The 19,522-nt window shown below is 40.9% G+C and overlaps 1 protein-coding gene across 5 annotated transcripts in view; it reads left to right on the forward strand.

Moving 5' to 3' along the window:
- Positions 1-19,522, forward strand: part of tbc1d16 (TBC1 domain family, member 16) — a 127,765-nt gene that overhangs the window by 91,880 nt on the left and 16,363 nt on the right. For all 5 annotated transcript variants that reach the window (XM_060844500.1, XM_060844502.1, XM_060844503.1 and 2 more), the window contains 2 exons: positions 1,092-1,271; positions 13,408-13,554. In XM_060844500.1, coding sequence (XP_060700483.1) covers positions 1,092-1,271; positions 13,408-13,554 — 327 coding nt within the window. The remainder of the gene's footprint in view (positions 1-1,091; positions 1,272-13,407; positions 13,555-19,522) is intronic.

Consider the following 19,522-nt stretch of genomic DNA (forward strand, 5'->3'; position numbering starts at 1 on the left):
AGCAGCAAAGTTGTTGAAAGTGCATTACAACCTCAGTTCTGTGCTAAGGCCGCAGTGCAGACCACTGAGATAGCAGTCTATTGTGAGAACTTCAATGTGTACTACCAAGCCGTTTACCTGTGGATAGGTAACCAGAAGCCACCAACCCTTAACTGTGGCTTAACAAGGCCAACAGCTCCCCATGACTTACCTGCACAGCAGAGCCCAAACCCTCCCCACTGCATTCTTGTAGCAGCCAAAAACAGCGGCTGCCCACCTCACCAGTGGCTTTCGGTGGTGGCAACCTGGCCTGTCTGTCCCTGACCAACCAAAATGAACTTCTGTAGCTGGTTAGACCCTATACTACTTCTGGTTTCCATGGCCCCCAAAAAGAAACTGATCCTCAGTCAGATCTACCAGTATTTGACCAAGAACATCCTCTTCTACACAATAACCATGGCGAGCTGGTGGTACTCCATCTGACGTGACCTCTCCCTGAATGACTGCTTTAAGAATGTGCCCAGAGAAAGGATGATCTAGATGATCAACCCCCTGCTCAGCCCCAGATCCTGTTCCTTTCCAGCTATTAAATACTATGGATGTTAGAAATCTGTAATGAAAACAGAAAGCCTCCTATTCCCAGAACCACCCTGCTCGCTTCCTGCCACTGCTCCAGACCTTGAGTTGCTCAAGCTTCTGCATTGGTCGACCAGTTTCTTCTGAATTTGCTGCTGATAGTTTCACAGCACGCAGAGGAGAGAAAGACCTTAGATTGGAGAAATAGCAAGATCACTTTAAATTAAAGCAGTTGTTGGGCCATATGAAATGCTCTAGCAAGCTCTATATGGCCCACGGGTTGCAAGTTGGATACCTCCTATCTTATTGCAACATGCATTGTAAATGGGATGTAATTGTTAAATTTTCAATTATGAATACAACAAGTATTTTTTTAGAACACTATTCTTGAATTATATGCATGCACTGTTTAATCCTTTTTTAAAAAATTATTGATGATCTCCTATTTTAAGAGCCCGGTACAGTTCATTATATGTTTACGTGTGTGTGCATGGATATTTTTTAAAATGCCATGTCTGTATATTTGTCTTTTAAAGCTGTACTTGAGAGAGTTGCTGAGATTGATGCACCCCCGTTTTTACCAGCACTTGGTGTCCCTGGGTGAGGATGGGCTCCAGATGCTGTTCTGCCATCGATGGATTCTTCTCTGTTTTAAACGCGAGTTTCCAGAAGCAGAAGCACTTCGCATTTGGGAGGCATGTTGGGCTCATTACCAGGTTAGGATTTGCTCTTTTTGGTTTTATAAATCCAGTAGACTCTGATGAATGCTGATTGTGGGATTAATGAACTTACAGCAGCCTTCCTGCTGAAGGCTTAATGCCAAAAACATCGACTCTCCTGCTCCTCGGATGCTGCCCAACCTGCTGTGTTTTTCCAGCGCCACACTTTTCAACTCTTATTTTTAAATCAATACATTTAAATATAATTTCCCTCAGTAATGGACTTAAGACTCTTTCAGCTTGATAATATATGTAAATGCTATATGTAATAGGTTCTTTTTGCTTTTACATGCAGTCCAAACCTAAAATGCATCATCACTTGAGGGGATCATTGGACAGAACAAGGACTGGGTGCAGAAGTAGGCAATTCAGCACCCCAAGGCTGCTCCACCATTTAATATGATTATGGTTGATCTCATCCCTGCTTTGACTCCACTCTCCTGCTTGGTCTCCATAAGCTTCTGACCTGTTTCTAATTAAAACCCTGTCTACCATCTCCTCCAATTTATTCAATGTCCTGGCATCCTCCACATTCTGGGATATTGAACTCCATAGATTCACTACTCTTTGAGAGAAGGAATTCTTCCTTACCTCTGTTTAAATCTGCCACCCTGTAGGGTAAATACTATAAACCGTCATTCTAGATTGCCCCACAAAGTGAAGCATTTCCTCCACGTCTGTAGATAGCTACGGGAGAGCATTTAGCCATCTTCACTGCTTTGTGTAAATGATAACACTCAGAACAGCTTGTCTTATCTTACCAAGGAATTAATTTTATGTATGAATATTCTGTGTGATGAAAATCTCCTGACGCGAGACTTACATTTGCCTAGGTTTAAACCTGTGCCCTACTATCTTACAGTTATAATTGAATTTAATGTTCTTAATCTATCCTTTCCAAGCTGTTTACTTTCTTAAATACCTCATGAGACCACCTTTCAGACATTTTTTTTTTAAGGTTTAGAAGCCCAAGTTTTTTTCATTATTCCTAATTGCGTATTTGAAGCTTGAGACCTAATTCTTGGTTCTCTGTGCTTTTCAAGATTGAAATTCTGAAAAATATTGGGGGTTGTGTTCAAGCTGTTATCTAACCAGAGTTTTGAATAGCTTGATTTCTGCCACCTTGTAATAAGTTTAACATTGTAATTGTTTTGGCATTTGTGCTCCAATGGTGCTTGTTTCATAGTTGTACTAAGTGCATTATGAAAAATATGACTAAAAATGAATTTACCTTTTTAAAAGAAATCAAAAGCAAAAGTAGATTTTTAAGTAGCAAATGTAGCACCATTATTCAATAAAGGGAGGGGGGAAAAAAAACGAAACAATAGACCAGTTAGCTGACGTGAGTTGAAGATTGTTGAAATCCGTTATTCAGAAGGTAGTAATAAGGCAGTTAAAAAATCAAAGTATGTTTAGACAAAACCATCTGTTATGATAAGGAGATTGTATTTGAAAAATCCATCATAATGACTTGAGATGTTTCTATAAGGGTGCTGAAGGGGGGCCCATGGGTGTAGTGTATCTGCATTTTCAAAAAACCGTAAGACATAAGAGCAGAATTAGGCCATTCGACCCATTGAGTCTCCTCCATCCTTTGATCGTGGCTGATATGTTTCGCAACCCCATTCTCCTGCCTTCACCTTTGGTCTCTTCACAAATCAAGAATCTATCTATCCCTGTTTTACATACGCTCAACCACTTGGTCTCCACAACCCACTGTGGCAATGAGTTTCACAGATTAACCACCATCTTGCTGAAGAAATTCCTCTTCATCTCAGTCCTAAAATGTTGTCCCATCATTCTGAGGCTGCGCTCTCAGCTCCCAGTCTGTTCTACTGGTGGAAACATCATCATCTTCATGTTCACGCTATCCAGGCCTCTCAGAATACTGTAAGTTTCAATCAGACCCCCTTTCATCCTTTCAAACTCCATTGAGTACAGGCTCTGAGTCCTCAGCCATTCCTCATATGACAAGCCCTTCATCTACAGGATCATTCTTGTATACCTCCTGTGGACCCCCTCCAATGCCAGCACATCCTTTCTTGGATACGGGTCCAAAACTGCTTATAATATTCCACATGCGGTCTGATCAGAGGTTGATACAGTCTCAACAGTGCATTTCTGCTCTAGAATTCTAGCCTTCTTGAAATTAATGCTAACACTGCATTTGCCTTCCTAACTGTCAAGTGAACCTGGTTGAACTGGTCCTCACCCTGAATAACTTCTCTTTTCAATACTGACTGAACTGGTCCTCACCCTGAATAACTTCTCTTTTCAATCCTCCCACTTCCTCCAAACTAAAGGAGTTGCCATGGGCACCCGCATGGGCCCCAGCTATGCCTGTCTCTTCGTAGGATATGTGGAACAGTCCATCTTCCGCAACTACACTGGCACCAACCCCCACCTTTTCCTCCGCTACATCGATGACTGTATCGACGCTGCCTCGTGCTCCCACGAGGAGGTTGAACAGTTCACCAACTTTACTAACACCTTCCATCCCGACCTCAAATTCACCTGGACTGTCTCAGACTCCTCCCTCCCCTTCCTAGACCTTTCCATTTCTATCTCAGGCGATCGACTCAACACAGACATCTACTATAAACCGACTGACTCCCACAGCTATCTGGACTACACCTCCTCCCACCCTGCCCCCTGTAAAAACTCCATCCCATATTCCCAATTCCTTCGTCTCCGCCGCATCTGCTCCCAGGAGGACCAGTTCCAACGCCGCACAGCTTAGATGGCCTCTTTGTTCAAGGACAGCAGATTCCCCCCAAACGTGATCGACGATGCCCTCCACCGCATTTCCTCCACTTCCCGCTCCTCCGCCCTTGAGCCCCGTTCCTCCAACCACCACCAAGACAGAACCCCACTGGTTCTCACCTACCACCCCACCAACCTCCGTATACAATGTATCATCCGCCGTCATTTCCGCCACCTCCAAACGGACCCCACCACCAGGGATATATTTCCCTCCCCTCCCCTATCAGCGTTCCGCAAAGACCACTCCCTTCGTGACTCCCTCGTCAGGTCCACACCCCCCACCAACCCAACCTCCACTCCCAGCACCTTCCCCTGCAACCGCAGGAAATGTAAAACTTGCGCCCACACCTCCTCTCTCACTTCCCTCCAAGGCCCCAAGGGATCCTTCCATATCCGCCACAAGTTCACCTGTACCTCCACACACATCATTTATTGCATCCGCTGCACCCGATGTGGCCTCCTCTACATTGGGGAGACGGGGCGCCTACTTGCGGAACGCTTCAGAGAACACCTCAGGGACGCCCGGACCAACCAACCCAACCACCCCGTGGCTCAACACTTTAACTCTCCCTCCCACTCCACCGAGGACATGCAGGTCCTTGGACTCCTCCACCGGCAAAACATAACAACGTGACGGTTGGAGGAAGAGTGCCTCATCTTCTGCCTGGGAACCCTCCAACCACAAGGGATGAACTCAGATTTCTCCCGTTTCCTCATTTCCCCTCCCCCCACCTTGTCTCAGTCGGTTCCCTCAACTCAGCACCGCCCTCCTAACCTGCAATCTTCTTCCTGACCTCTCTGCCCCCACCCCACTCCGGCCTATCACCCTCACCTTGACCTCCTTCCACCTATCACATCTCCATCGCCCCTCCCCCAAGTCCCTCCTCCCTACCTTTTATCTTAGCCTGCCTGGCACCCTCTCTTCATTCCTGATGAAGGGCTTATGCCCGAAACGTCGAATTTCCTATTCCTTGGATGCTGCCTAACCTGCTGTGCTTTAACCAGCAACACATGTTCAACTGTGATCTCCAGCATCTGCAGACCTCATTTTTTAACCTGTCAAGTGAACCTGCATGTTAACCTTAAGAGAATCCTGAACTAGGACTCCCAAGTCTCTTTGCGCTTCAGATTTGAGAAGCTTTTCCTCATTTAGAAAATAGTCTACACTTCTATTCTTCCTACCAAAGTGCATTACCTCACATATTTGTATTCCATGTGGCCCATCTTGTCCAATCTCCTAGCCTGTCCAAGTCCTTCTGCAGCTTTCCCATTTTCTCAACACTGCCTGCCTCTTCACTACCTTTGTGTCATCAGCAAACTTGACAACAATGCCCTCAGTTCCTTTGTCTGGATCATTAACATAAGATGTGAATAGCTGCAGTCTTAACACAGAAACCTGCATTACTCCACAAGTCACTGGCTGGCATCCTGAAAAAGACCTCTTTGTCCCTACTCTCTGCCTTCTACCAGTTAGCCAATCCTCAGTCCATTGGAAGTATTTTACCCCTAACACTTGGACTCTTATTTTATTTAGCAGCTTCCTTTTAAGCACTCTATCAAAGGCCTCCTGGAAATGCAAATAGATCACATCCATTGGCTCTCCTCTGTCTGAATCAAAAGCAAAGGAAATGCGGATGCTGTAAATCAGAAACAAAAGCAAATGTTGCTAGAAAAGTTCAGCAGGTCTCTTCACAGTTGCTGCCACATTACTGAGCTTTCCTAGCAACTTCTGTTTTTGTCTCCTTCAGCTAACTTGCTCATAACTGCATCAAGGAATTAGAACAGAATTTTCAGGCATGACCTCTCTGCAACAAAGCCATGCTGACCTATTTTATCTATTTTACCGTGCAAGTGCTCCACAATCTCATCCTTAATAATGGAGTCTAAAATCTTACCAATGCCAAGGTCAGGCTAACTGACCTATGGTTTCCTGTCTTCTGCCTCTCTCCCTTTTTAAACGGGGCTGTTACATTAGCCATTTTCTGGTTTTCTGGGATCCTTCCTGACCCCAGTGATTCCTGAAAGATCACCATCAATGCCTCTACAATCTTTTCAGTTATCTCTATCAGAACTGAGGTGTAGTTCACCTGCTCCTGGGAATTTATCCACCTTCAGATCTTGCACCTTCTCCTTTGTGATGGTCGCAATACTCACCCCTGCTTGCGACTCTCTTGAAGTTCTGGTATGCTGCTGGTGTCTTTCATTGTGAAAACTGATGAAAAGTGCCTATTTGGTTCCTTTGGCATTCACTAAGGTCTCACATAACTGGTAGTTGCACAGGGTAGATTGCCTGGGTTTGGAAATAATGTTAGTATGGATGGATAATTGGTTAAGGATTGAAAGCAGAGAGAGTAGGAGCAAACAGTTCATTTTCAGCCAGTTGTGTGTTGCTGTACGAATCAATGATGGGCCTCAACTGTTCAAATCTGTGTTAATGACTTGTATAGAGGGACCAAATCTAGGTTTGCTGTTGAAACAAAGCTGGATGGGAAATAAACTGCGAAGAAGATACAAAGGAATTTGTAAAGGAATCTACATTGATTAGGTTGCTGAGTAACATGGCGGCAGATGGAGTATATTTGGGGAAATCACTGAGAGGAAAAACAGAAATTTTTCAATGGTGAGAAACTATAACCTTTGTCATGTAATGCCTCTTCTCCTCCATCCTGTCACAGACCTTGTCTTTTGTTATTTCTACCTCCCCTTCCACAGCTCAAAACCTGTTATGTGTATTTCTGATATAAGATAATCTCAACCTGAAATGTTAACTTTCTCTAAGGGTGGCATGGTGGCTCAGTGGTTAGCACTACTGCCTCACAGCACCAGGGTCCCAGGTTTGATTCCAACTTCAAACAACTGTCTGTGTGGAGTTTGCACATTCTCCCCATGTCTGCGTGGGTTTCCTCCAGGTACTCCAATTTCCTCCCACAGTCTAAAGATGTGCCGGTCAGATGAATTGGCCATGCTAAATTGCCTATAGTGTTCGGTGCATTAGTCAGAGGGAAATGGGTCTGGGTGGGTTACTCTTCGGAGGGTCTGTGTCGACTTGTTGGGCCAAAGGGACTGTTTCCACACGAAAAGGAATCGAATCGAATCTAATCTCTCTGCCTGAACTGCTGAGTATGTCCAGAATTTCTTATCTATTTCAAATTTCCAGTATCTCTCCAGTATTTTACTTCAGAACTAATTAAACTAAATGTTGGTGTTATGGCCTTGTACAATAAATGCCAGAAGGTATTGAAATGAGGGCACAAAAAACAATTGAAAAGAAAAATAGTATGTGCCATTCCTTGCAGAGAATTGGATTAATGAAATCTTGCGGCAGTTGTATAAAGGTTTGATGGGCCCACACCTTAAGAATTTAGTACAGTTTTGGTCTCTGTAACAAAGAAAATAAATACTTGCCTTATAGTGGATGCAAGATATTAGACTGATTCCTGGAATGAAAGGGTTGGCCTAATACAAAAGAATTGAGTTGAATGAATCTATAAATGGCTGGTGTTTACAGGAATGAGAGGTGACTAATAAAAACAAATGAAAGAGCTTGGCCCTGTAGATTTTGAATTGGAAGGAGCCATAGTCATTTGAATTCTGCACTTCAGACAGCTGCAGATGCTCAGTTATTGAGTATATTCAAGACAGAGTGTTTTCGACTCTTAAGAACATCATTGGCTGTGAAGGTTGAGCATGAAAGGAGAGCAGTTGTAAAAGGTCATTTGACCTACTGCTCATTTCTTCTATTCTTGCAAATAGCTGAACTTAACACTTCTCAAATAATCAGGCGAAAGTGAATACTGCAGATGCTGGAGATTAGAGTCAAGAGTGTGGTGCTGATGAAGAACTTTTTCCCAAAACATAAATTCTCCTGCTCCTTGGATGCTGTCTGACCTGCTGTGCTTTTCCAGCACCATACTCTCGACTTCTCAAGTAATGACTGTTATGCATCTTTAAACAAAGTTGCGCACTACTTTGGTCATTGTGTGGTCAGGATAGTATGTTGGTGGATGCATTGACAAACTAAAACAGATTATTTTTCTCCTCTGGAGGGATATACCACCAGACATTATTCAATTAAGTTGTGGATGACTTAAATGTTCAGTTTATATATACAATTCAGCAATATAGTTTGTCAGTCATTAATCTTTATGAACCATAGATTCACCCCAACTAGCACCAATTCTTCTTCTACTGCAGAAGCCTGACTGATGCAAAGTGGTTCTGGTGAAATTGATTTGCAAACAACTGTGCTGTGCTATCTTGCTCTGGTAAAGGTAAAGTAGCCATAGTCCCAAAGGACCATAGAGCTGCTCTCCCATCAGAGAAGGACGAATACCCAAGTTTCTGGTGTTGAGACTGGCTCCAATGCAACAAGGGGTACTTCGGGTTCCAAGGGATCAACTGTGTTAGGGGATTCTGTAGTCCGAGGTGTAGACAGACGTTTCTGTGGCCAGCAACGAAAAATCAGAATGGTGTGTTGCTTCCCTGGTGCCAGGATCAAGGATGTCTCCGAGAGGGTGCAGAATGTTCTCGGGAGGGGTGGGGGTGGGGGGAAGAGGGGTCAGCAAGAGGTCGTTGTCTACATTGGAAACAACGACATAGGAAGGGAAAAGGTTGAGAATCTGAAGGGAGATTACAGAGAGTTCGGTAGGAATTTAAAAAGGAGGTCCTCAAGAGTAGTAATATCGGGATTACTACCGATGCTATGAGCTAGTGAGGGTAGGAATGGGAGGATAGAGCAGATGAATGCATGGCTGAGGAGCTGGTGAGTGGAAGAAGGATTCACATTTTTGGATCATTGGAATCTCTTTTGGGGTAGAAGTGACCTGTACAAGAAGGATGGATTGCACCTAAATTGGAAGGGGACTAATCTACTGGCTGAGAAATTTGCTGGAGTTGCTTGCGAGGATTTAAACGAGTAAGGTGGGGGGGGAGGTGGGGCCCATGGAGATAGTGAGGAAAGAGGTCAATCTGAGACTGATACAGTTGAGAACAGAAACAAGTCAAACTGTCAGCGCAGGCAGGGACAAGGAAGGACAAATAAATTCAACTGCATTTATTTCAATGCTAGGGGCCTAACAGGGAAGGCAGATGAACTCGGGGCATGGTTAGGAACATGGGATATCATAGTAATTACAGAAACATGGCTCAGGGATGGGCAGGACTGGCAGCTTAATGTTCCAAAATATAAATGCTACAGGATGGATAGAAAGGGAGGCAAGACAGGAGGGGAAGTGGCGTTTTTGATAAGGGATAGCATTACAGCTGTGCTGAGAGAGGGTATTCCTGGAAATACATCCAGGGAAGTTATTTGGGTGCAACTGAGAAAGAAGAGCGGGATGATCACCTTTTTGGGATTAAATTATAGACCTACTCATCGTCAGAGGGAAATTGAGAAGCAAATTTGTAAGGAGATCTCAGCTATCTGTAAGAATAATAGGGTGCTTATGGTAGGGGATTTTAACTTTCCAAACATAGACTAGGACTGCCATAGTGTTAAGGGTTTAGATGGAGAGGAATTTCTTGTGTGTATAAGGCAATTTTCTGATTCAGTATGTGGATGTACCCAGTAGAGAAGGTGCAAAACTTGACCTACTCTTGGGAAATAAGGCAGGACAGGTGACTGAGGTGTCAGTGGGAGAGCACTTTGGGGCCAGTGACCATAATTCTATTAGATTTAAAATAGAGATGGAAAAGGTTAGACCAGATCTAAAAGTTGAAGTTCAAAGTTGGAGAAAGACCAATTTTGACGATATTAGGCAAGAACTTTCGAAAGCTGATTGGGGGCAGATGTTCGCAGGTAAAGGTACGGCTGGAAAATGGGAAGCCTTCAGAAATGAGGTAACGAGAATCCAGAGAAAGTTTATTCCTGTTAGGGTGAAAGGAAAGGCTGGTAGGTATAGGGAATACTGGATGAATAAAGAAATTGAGGGTTTGGTTAAAAAGAAGGAAACATATGTCAGGTATAGACAAGATAGATCAAGTGAATCCTTAGAGTATAAAGGCAGTTGGATTATGCTTAAGAGGGAAATCAGGAGGGCAAAAAGGTGACGTGAGATAGCTTTGGCAAATAGAATTAAGGAGAATCCAAAGGGTTTTTACAAATATGTTAAGGACAAAAGGATAACTAGGGAGAAAATAGGCCCCCTCAAAGATCAGCAAGGCAGCCTTTGTGTGGAGCTGCAGAAATGGGGGAGATACTAAACGAGTATTTTGCATCAGTATTTACTGTGGAAAAGGATATGGTAGATATAGATTGGATGGATGGATGGATGACTGAAGTGGCAAAATGAGAAGTTTAAATAGCAGTGGAGGAGTAGAAATATCAGTACGATCTAGATATGCTAGGGGCACTCTATTTCTCAGTCAGAATTTGTTAATAGTCTGATATGTTAATTGGATTCTACAGTAATGAATATTAACAGTACGACAGGAAAGAAATCACTTTAATTATGATTTGGAGATGCCGGTGTTGGGCTGGAGTGTACGAAGTTAAAAATCTCACAACACCAACGTCGTCATCCCAACAGATTTAATTGGAAGCACACGAGCTTTCGGAGCTATAACCTGGTGTTGTGGGATTTTTTACTTTGAATTGTAATATTGTTATTAAATGCAATATGAAGCACCTGTTTATTTCTCCCCTCCTGGTTAATATTCTGCACCATGCTTCAACTGTTACCAATTGTTTTCCCACCAGTGTCACCAGTCTTTGATAGTTTCTGTTCTATTTCCATTTCAAAAAAAGCAAAGGTTACACTTTTTCATCGGTATGTTGGATGCATTGAGTTTTAAATATTGCTTTTAAGAACGGTCAGAATTCTACATTCTCTGACAAGAATAACGCCTGTCTTTGTTGTCTGGCCACAACACAACTTCGTGTGTCAAATTTTCTTCTTGTTTGCAGTATAAACATAAACACTTCCATGCAATTCTGGAGGAGCATGTGCATTTTATTCCAATATTGAATCTGCCACCGTAACAACACCAACTGTTTGTTTTCCTCCACAACCAAGTCTCAGACTTAGCCTGACTAGGGGAGGCACATCTCCTACCCAGCCCATGATGGAGTTTACAGGCCAAACTATTTTTTTTTAACTCCAGGGAAGTCCAGATCAATCGGTATTAGTTTTTCTAATAGAAATAGTCAAGCTCAATCAAAGTTCATTTCAGTAGTTTTATGGCTACCAAATGATCATCTTTGCAGCATATATCTATTTAAAATATGTATAAAATGCAGGTTTAGCAGTTCACAAATATGAACAAATCTTTCTAACAAGTGAAAACCTTAATTTCGAGGAAACATTATTTCTTTTCCCCACCATTTTCCAACTTTCAATTTATATTATGTATATTAATCCTGTACTCATCCACCTGCTGCTGTCAACAGCCTGGAATTCTAAGTGCCTTTAATGTAGAACTGAAGGGTCCAGTTTATGTTGGCTAGGGTAGGGTGTAGAATAACACCAGTAGTGTGGTTTCAATTCCTAATGGCTGAGAGTTCTTGGAACCCTATAGTGATATCAGTAACTCTCAGTCTGAGAGTGCTATGTGAAGGGAGAGATAATACAGTAGAATGTCCAAAAGAATTTCACAGAAGCATTATTTTGGCATGACCCTCATGAGCTATTAGTGAAAGGCAAAGTGGTACATTTTAATGAGTATCTTGAAGAATCCGAGCTGAGTTTTTTACATCACTAGCTGCTGAGGCCCTTTTGATTGTGCAAAGAAATGGCTCTTCATATCCTTCAACCCTTGCTTTCTTATCAATGTAGATGTGGCAAAGTATAAAACTTTGTTTCTAGGTTTCCTTGTCTAGATCCCTCAATTACTCAGTACTTTTCTCTACCTAATATGTCCTGTGCATAATTTTAAACACTCTTTCAAATGACAGTATAATCTCACCAGTTTTTTTTTAAAGTCCTAATTATTTGATTCTCTTTGATATTTGCATTACTTTGCACACCAAGTGAATCTGTACTGCTCCATCTCTACTGTTTTAAGATCTTTCCTCAAGTTTTGGAGCCCAAATCTGAATGCAGTACTCTATCCGTTGCTCTATTTAGGTTTTATATAAATCGTTAATATAACTTGTTATATTTGCTTTTATTCAAATTTCCTCTTCTACCTCCAGCTGATGACATTAGGCAGTTGTAAACCCCTAAAGTTTCCAAATCCCTCAACTCTTGAATATCACCCAACATTCCAATTCGAAATATAATGAATCACAACACACTCACAATATTTGAATTTAATTTCCTAATTTTATGCACATTTCATCATTTGTACTTGTGACTTTTATTCAGGTGTGACAGCTTGATGGTTAAATAGCTTCATTTTCCGCAAGGCTTATCAATTCCAGGTTTTCTCAATGCAATTATTTTGAAGTTTGGGTTTGAAATCATCCTTCCACAAATACTCCTTCACAACAATCATGATTGTTGGCTGAAGAAGTAATAAGGCCTAGCAATTGTAACTGAATTCTTCTCTGAGCTTCTGGAAAGTACTGTATCAGAATGTCATACCAACTCAACAACCATGATTTTGAATGAACTTCAGCCAGGCAAAAATGTTGTTTCCAAATATTTTTATAAAACATTTATACTTATAGTTCAATATTCTAAAACAAATTCTACGACTTTACAAATGACATTTTGTTCAATGATTTTAATCTGCAATTTAACCAATGTTTTGCCACAGTGAAGGAAATTTTTATCTGACTAATGTACCAGTAGGATCCATGTAAATTTCATGTCTGTTCTCGTCTGTGTTAGTTTTTGTTAGTTGACCTGTTCTTCACAATCATGAGTATTTCTCCTTGCTGCATTTGAACAAAATAATACTCTGCAACTTTTATGAATAACTATGTAAACTTGCTAATACTGTCTTCTTTTAGGTGGTAGTTGTTATACTTACATTCCTTGCACAGAAATAAAGATTTGAAGTATACTCAAGAACAACATAGTAAATTTCATAGCTAGCCTGACTAGCAATGACTGGATTGTGTCTCAAGATGAAACTTTACATTCTTGAATGAAACTTAAAAAGATCACGGCAGTTGATAAGTAAATTTGCATGAAAGCGAAGATGTCCATTCCTAAGAGGAAGAAAAATTTCTGCTGTATTTGTTTTAGGTGTGCACATGGCCTAAAATGATCCTCTCTCCAAACTTCAGTAAACTAAGGGCAAGTATTCTTCATAGGGACCAGTGATTGCAAAGAAGTACAGCAAAATGTTGATATTATTTTAGTTATTGGTAAGTCAGAGAAATGGCTATCACCCTTGCAAATCTGATACACTCTAATCATTCACCATTGTAAGTATCTGAGATTTCTGTCTGCTAATGAAGTAATTTTGTATATGTGTCTTGCAGACTGACTACTTTCACCTGTTTGTTTGTGTGGCCATTGTTGTGATTTATGGGGATGACGTGATTGAACAGCAGTTAGCAACAGACCAGATGCTCCTTCATTTCAGCAACCTGGCCATGCATATGAGTGGGGAAATTGTTTTAAGGAAGGTAGGAACCAGTTTTCTTTTTTTTAAAAAAAAGTGTTTTTGTTTATAAATTATGATTGAACATATATGTTTTTCAATTGAGTTTATCCCACTACTTAAATACCTCTTGATATAATTGAAGGTAGTGAAAAATTAAGGGGCCTATTAAGGGGTTGTTCGAATGTCTTGATACAGCTGTATTATTAATGCAATGATGGATTGTTTGTTTAGTTTCCTTTACAACATAAATTCCTTGCAACCTCCCCCTTCTGCACAAAGAAAACAAACAATATGAACAATACCTTATTGGTATGCCTTGTTCACTCGTGTAACCAACATTCCACTGAATTCATCTTGTGACAGAATTAATTGCCTTAACTGTAAATGCATTCGTGGATATTGGAGCAATACGGACAGAGTGTTTTTGACATTATGCTAGAACTCTTATTCTGTTCTTTTATCACTGTGTATAATGATAGTTAAGCAGAGTTGAGTCCCATGCTTCATTTTTTTAAAAAATTATTATATGTTTAAGATATTGTAAACAGAGCAGGATGCTTGAAAGTAACAGTTATTAAATTGCAATAATCACATTTTAGTAAATGTAAGTGCTGTAAGCCATCTGTGCAGATGCTTAATCTCATTTCATTTTGCTATGATGTTCACAATGCATAGAAAGTGAAATTAAATGTGTTTAACAAATATATTCTTATTAAAAGCATTGTGAGTTACATCATCTGTTTATTTTATAAAATGAACAGGTTAAAGATATTAGTTTAATTTTACTTTGATTTAATTTTGAAGCATGTAGGATCAGCCAGTATTTTATTATATTTACACTGATTGCAACATTAAATTATTTTTTCCCTTTTACCCTGGTTTATGATATATTTAGCCAAATTCGCATCTGACTACCAAACTGTCCTAATTTTCAAATGTGTATCTTTTAAAGAGTGGAGTTCTTTATATTTATCCAAAAGTATAAATGAAATGTGCACTACAAGCAATTGACTATGACCATAGTTTCTCAATACTGGAATCAGTGGAATGTTTAGGCATCAATGAAATTTGCATATCAATGCACCCACTAGGTTCTTCCTCTCAAAATGGAAAAGCAAGTCATTGAGCATTATTTTGGTCAGTGAGTAGTGGGGCTAGGAGAGGAAAATCTAAAACAAGAAGTATATGCACTTTTTGTTAAAAAAGTGGGCAAGTAATCAGGTGCTTAACTATATTGGTGGTCTTAATATGTCTGATGCATAGTTGATGCTCATACATTTCCTATATAGTACTTCCAAATTGCAGCTGAATTATTAGAAATTGTTGAGTAAAGACCAACAGACAATCTAGAGAAAGAAGTGAATCTGAGAGTGTATTGATCAGAACTGTGCTTGGGCTGTGCTGGAACTTAAGTGTTGCAAGTGCCATTGCCAGCTGCCCACTGTGTGCTGGAAAAAAACACATTATTAGGAATAGGTCATTCGGTTCCTGAGCCTGTTCTGCTATTCGAAGCACAATTGACTAGATTGCATCTACCTGACTTTGATCATTTCCTTTTGAGGCCCTTGCCTAACAAAGATTAACACCAGTCTTCTCAAATTTTCAACCGACCCAGCTTGCATAGCTTTTTGGGAAGAATTCCAGATTTTCCATATCCTACGTTTTGCCTTATTTGGCACTTCTGATTTTGCTTCTGTGTGTCCCATCTCTGATTTGCAGAGTTTGTGCCCTTTTACTAGAAGTTGTTTCTGTACACCTGAAGCTTTAAAAAATAACTTCCATGTGAATAGTGTTATTACTTCCCATTTAAACATGGTCCTTTTGTGCTTGGACATATGGTACTCTTTTAAAAACAGCATGCATTATATATGGGGATTGCTTGTGATTACTTTGTTTTAACTGAATGAAAATCATAATTACAATATTCCAGTGACCACCTAGATTGACAAAGTGGTAGTGCTTATTCTTAAAATTCAATTAGAGCCTTTTAAGTAGGTATTTGTTTTAGAATGTGATTTAGCAGCCTGGGTTTTCCACTTTTGCTTGCCAGCCTTTGATTTGTTTTGCATTTATTTCAGTGAGTGGAAAATTACAGACTGCCAAGTGCAGCAGCAGTAAAAACCTGAAGCCAATGTTTTTATAATTGCTCTATCTGTATATTATCTGCAATATTTATGTGGCAGTGTTGATTGGATATAGTTATTTAGGTGAAATACACTGTTGTTAAAAGAACTTTTAAAAAGATTTTGTTTAACTGTTGGTGAATTAAGATTCACTTCAACGCTGATTTAGCTGATCTAAATTATACTGCCTTCTGATTTCTTGAGTCATCACTGTTGTCAAAACAAGTCCAACTGACCTGCATTATTCTGAACTAAAAAGAATTTGACAAGGGTGTATAAAGTTATGGAAATGCTGCCATCAGACTCTTTTTGTTTTTGTTTATCCAAACATTAGTATACTCAATGTAAATCATGTATTGTATCAGAGTAAATTTTACTATATATCAGGTCCCTGACATTGAGAGGCAGCAGTGCTAACCACTCAGCCACCATGCCACCCAGTGACTCTTAAAATCTTGCCGTCGAAAAAGTATCCTGTCCGAGTCCTTCATTTCTATCATGATAAAAAAGGAATTAAAATACAGCTTCACTTACTTTTACCTTAGCTTGATATTCAAAACAGGGCCAATTCTGTTGATTCAGATGCAAACATCCCATTTTATGGGATTTGTTCAGATGTGTTTAGCAGCTTTTCAATTTAGCTACTAACTGGAGTTGCTATTCTGCTCAGTTTCTTAATTTGATTTGTTCTACTCGGAAGGCCTTTCCATGGGTTATCATCTTGCTGTAGTGGAACGGCTTGAGTGTTTGTTTCATTGAACCTGAGAGCAATGCTATCTGGAGTTCTCAACTCCTGGCAGGGCCGCTCATAAAGCTATAGTGAGAGGGGAGCAACCATTCGGCGAGAGATGAAGGGGACAGGATTCAGAGGTTTGGAAATTCCTTACTTCAAACCTGGACAGAGGCAGGGCAGTTTGACGCAATCGTTTCCCTTTTGGAATAGGAACAGACGAGAGTTTTGGCAGCTTTCTTCACTACTGGGCAGTCCTCTTCAAGAACAACTCTGCTCACTTTACACAGGGAAATGGCTTGAAAAAGCTTCCCTAAAGTTAGTCTCTTCCATCATCAAACTTGGCTGGAAAAGCACATCCAGTGGGCTTGTCTGCCTGCAGCCTGTAAGCTGAAGTTAAAACTCAATTTCAGAACCTGGATAATGAGCAAAACATCATCCAAGACAAAAAGCTTTCCTTGTTGCCTGAGAACTCAACATTGATATCACTGCTCCTTGGGTGACTCAAAGATCAGGCAGAGGGTAGCTTTGGAAGAAGCTGCTGGTCACATCTTCTGGAGAGGAAAACCTCAAAGGTCGACCCAGGATGCAAGGAATTGGATTTACTATCAAGAACTAATTAGTCAACCGGCTCTTGGAGATCCCCACTGTCATCAACGATTGCCGCATGACACACTGTGAGCAACTTGCCAGGAACCAGCAGGCAATGGTTGTGAGTGCCTATGCTCCAACCCTTGATGCCATAGATAAGTCCAAAGAAAACTTTAACTCCACCCATTCTCCATACTCCCCAACATCCGTAAGGAAGAAAATTTTATCATCCTTGGAATTTCAGTGCTAGTTGTTGGAAAGGATGCCCAACTCTGGAAAGGACTCATCAAAAAGGAAAGTGTTGGGAATTGCAACTCCAACAGAAGTCTCCTACTCACGAAATGTGTGGAACACCAGCTTGTCATCACCAACACACTGTTCTGCCAAAAGACAAGTTCAGGTCCTGATTATCAAAGCAGTGACCAGTGCACGCAACTGCTGGACAGACCACAGTCTCATCCACTCCTGAATGTCCATCAAATGCCATCAGAAGCAGTTGGAGATGAAGAAACAGTTCCTCAGAAAGCTCAACACTGAGTGGCTTCAAGAGCCAAGCAAACTGGTGAACCTCCAAAAATGTCTTAACCAAAATTTCTCAAGAATTCGTTTTAATGGAATGGAGGAAATTTGGAAAGAGCTGAAGACAGCCATCATTTCATGCTATAAAGAAACTATTGACCAGAAGATCAAGAACCACCAAGGCCACATCATCCAAGACCTCGTTGATAAGAAGAAAGCTCTCCATGCCTGGCAAGATAACACCACCGGCAAGGCAGAGAGAACTTGGCAAACCGCAACGGTGTCACAAAAAAGAATGAGAGAAATCAAGAACCAAAGGTGGACTGAAAAAGCTAAGAAGATGCAACTCCTTGCTGACAAGCACAATACCCAGGTTTTCTTTAGTATCATCAAGGCAAAATATGGACCAACACCTTTTGGCTTCAAACTGGTGTGGAGTAAAAATGGAACCCTTTTGAAAAACAGGAAGCATTAGCCTCCAATTGAGAGAGCATTTCAAAGAATTTCTACATGGCAGTCACCAACAAGGACGTCTTTGAGGAAATTCCTTAATCACCTAATGTTGAAGTTGAGATTAGACAATATGAAAGTAAACTATGGGAGGACAGGGATTCTGGTGGAGATTTCAAACTTGGAGGAACAGAGCTTACTCATTAGCTCCATCAACTGTTCCTGAAGATCTGAGACAAAGAAGAAATCCCTTCTAACCTCAAGGAAGCTGTCTTCAAGAAAGAGACAAATTCCGACTGGAGGCCTGTGACCAGTGGTATCACATGGATCAGTGCTGGGTCCACAGCTTTTTGTCATTTATGTAAATGATTTGGATGTGAACATAGGAAGTATACTTAGACTGTGGGAACATCTGAAGAATCTCCCTACTTTCCCTATCAGGGAGATCATTGTCCAAATTATCGCTATGTGCCTTCTCCTTGTCTCAGAGGAAATCCATCCTGAAAACCAGTGTGGACTTCAACCAAACCGTAGACATGATTTTTACTGCTCAGCAACTGCAATAGAGATGTCAGGGATAACACCAACCACTCCAACATAGCTTTCATCAACATGGCTTTTGACTCAGTCAATCAGGAAGTTCTATGAAAGTACAATGGAAGACCCTGTCAAAAGCTGACTGACCAGTAAAATTTATCATCCTCAGTCTCTTTCATGGTAAGGTGTTGGTGATGGTCCTCACTGATCTTAAGATGACAGAACCTTTGAAGTCAATACAGGAGTCAAGAAGGGAAGTGTCAGTGTGCCCATTCTTTATCTTTGCCACCATTCTACCACTTGTCAAGAACAAGTTCCCAGTGGCATAGGCATTGTCACAGGATGGATGGAAAACTTTTCAACCTCAACTGATTGAAATCCAAGAAGAAAATGACACCAACGTCACTTATGGGACTTAAGGATGCAATGAAAATATCATCTCTGCTGTCTTGGAAGAGAATCTTCAATCCTCACTTGATATCTTCAAAAAAGCATACTGAAGAATTGGTCTCAGCCTTGATCTCAGGATTGATTTTTCTGACTGGAAGCCTGTGACCAGTGGTATCTTACAAGGATCAGTGCTGGGGTCCACAGCTTTTTGTCATTTATGTAAATGATTTGGATGTGAACATAGGAAGTAAACTTAGTAAGTTTGTAGATGACTCGAAAATTGGAGATGTAGTGGATAGTGAAGAAGCACGGTGTGATATTGATCAGATGGATCAGTGAGCCAAGGGGTGGCAGATGGAGTTTAAATTAGATAAATGTGAGGTGCTGCGTTTTTGAAAGGCAAATCAGGGCAGGACTTGCACATTTAATGGTAAGGTCCTGGGGAGTGTTGCTGAACAAAGAGATCTTGGAATGCAGGTTCATAGTTCCTTGAAATTGAGAGTCTCATGTAGATAGGATAGTGGAGATGTTTAGTATGCTTTCCTCAGTTGGTAGAATTGAGTATAGAAGTTGGGAGGTCATATTGCGGCTGTACAAGACATTGGTTAGGCCACTTTGGAATATTGTGTGCAAATCTGGTCTCCCTCCTA

Source organism: Hemiscyllium ocellatum, chromosome 25 (genome assembly GCF_020745735.1).
Source record: "Hemiscyllium ocellatum isolate sHemOce1 chromosome 25, sHemOce1.pat.X.cur, whole genome shotgun sequence".
Taxonomy (NCBI): domain Eukaryota; kingdom Metazoa; phylum Chordata; class Chondrichthyes; order Orectolobiformes; family Hemiscylliidae; genus Hemiscyllium; species Hemiscyllium ocellatum.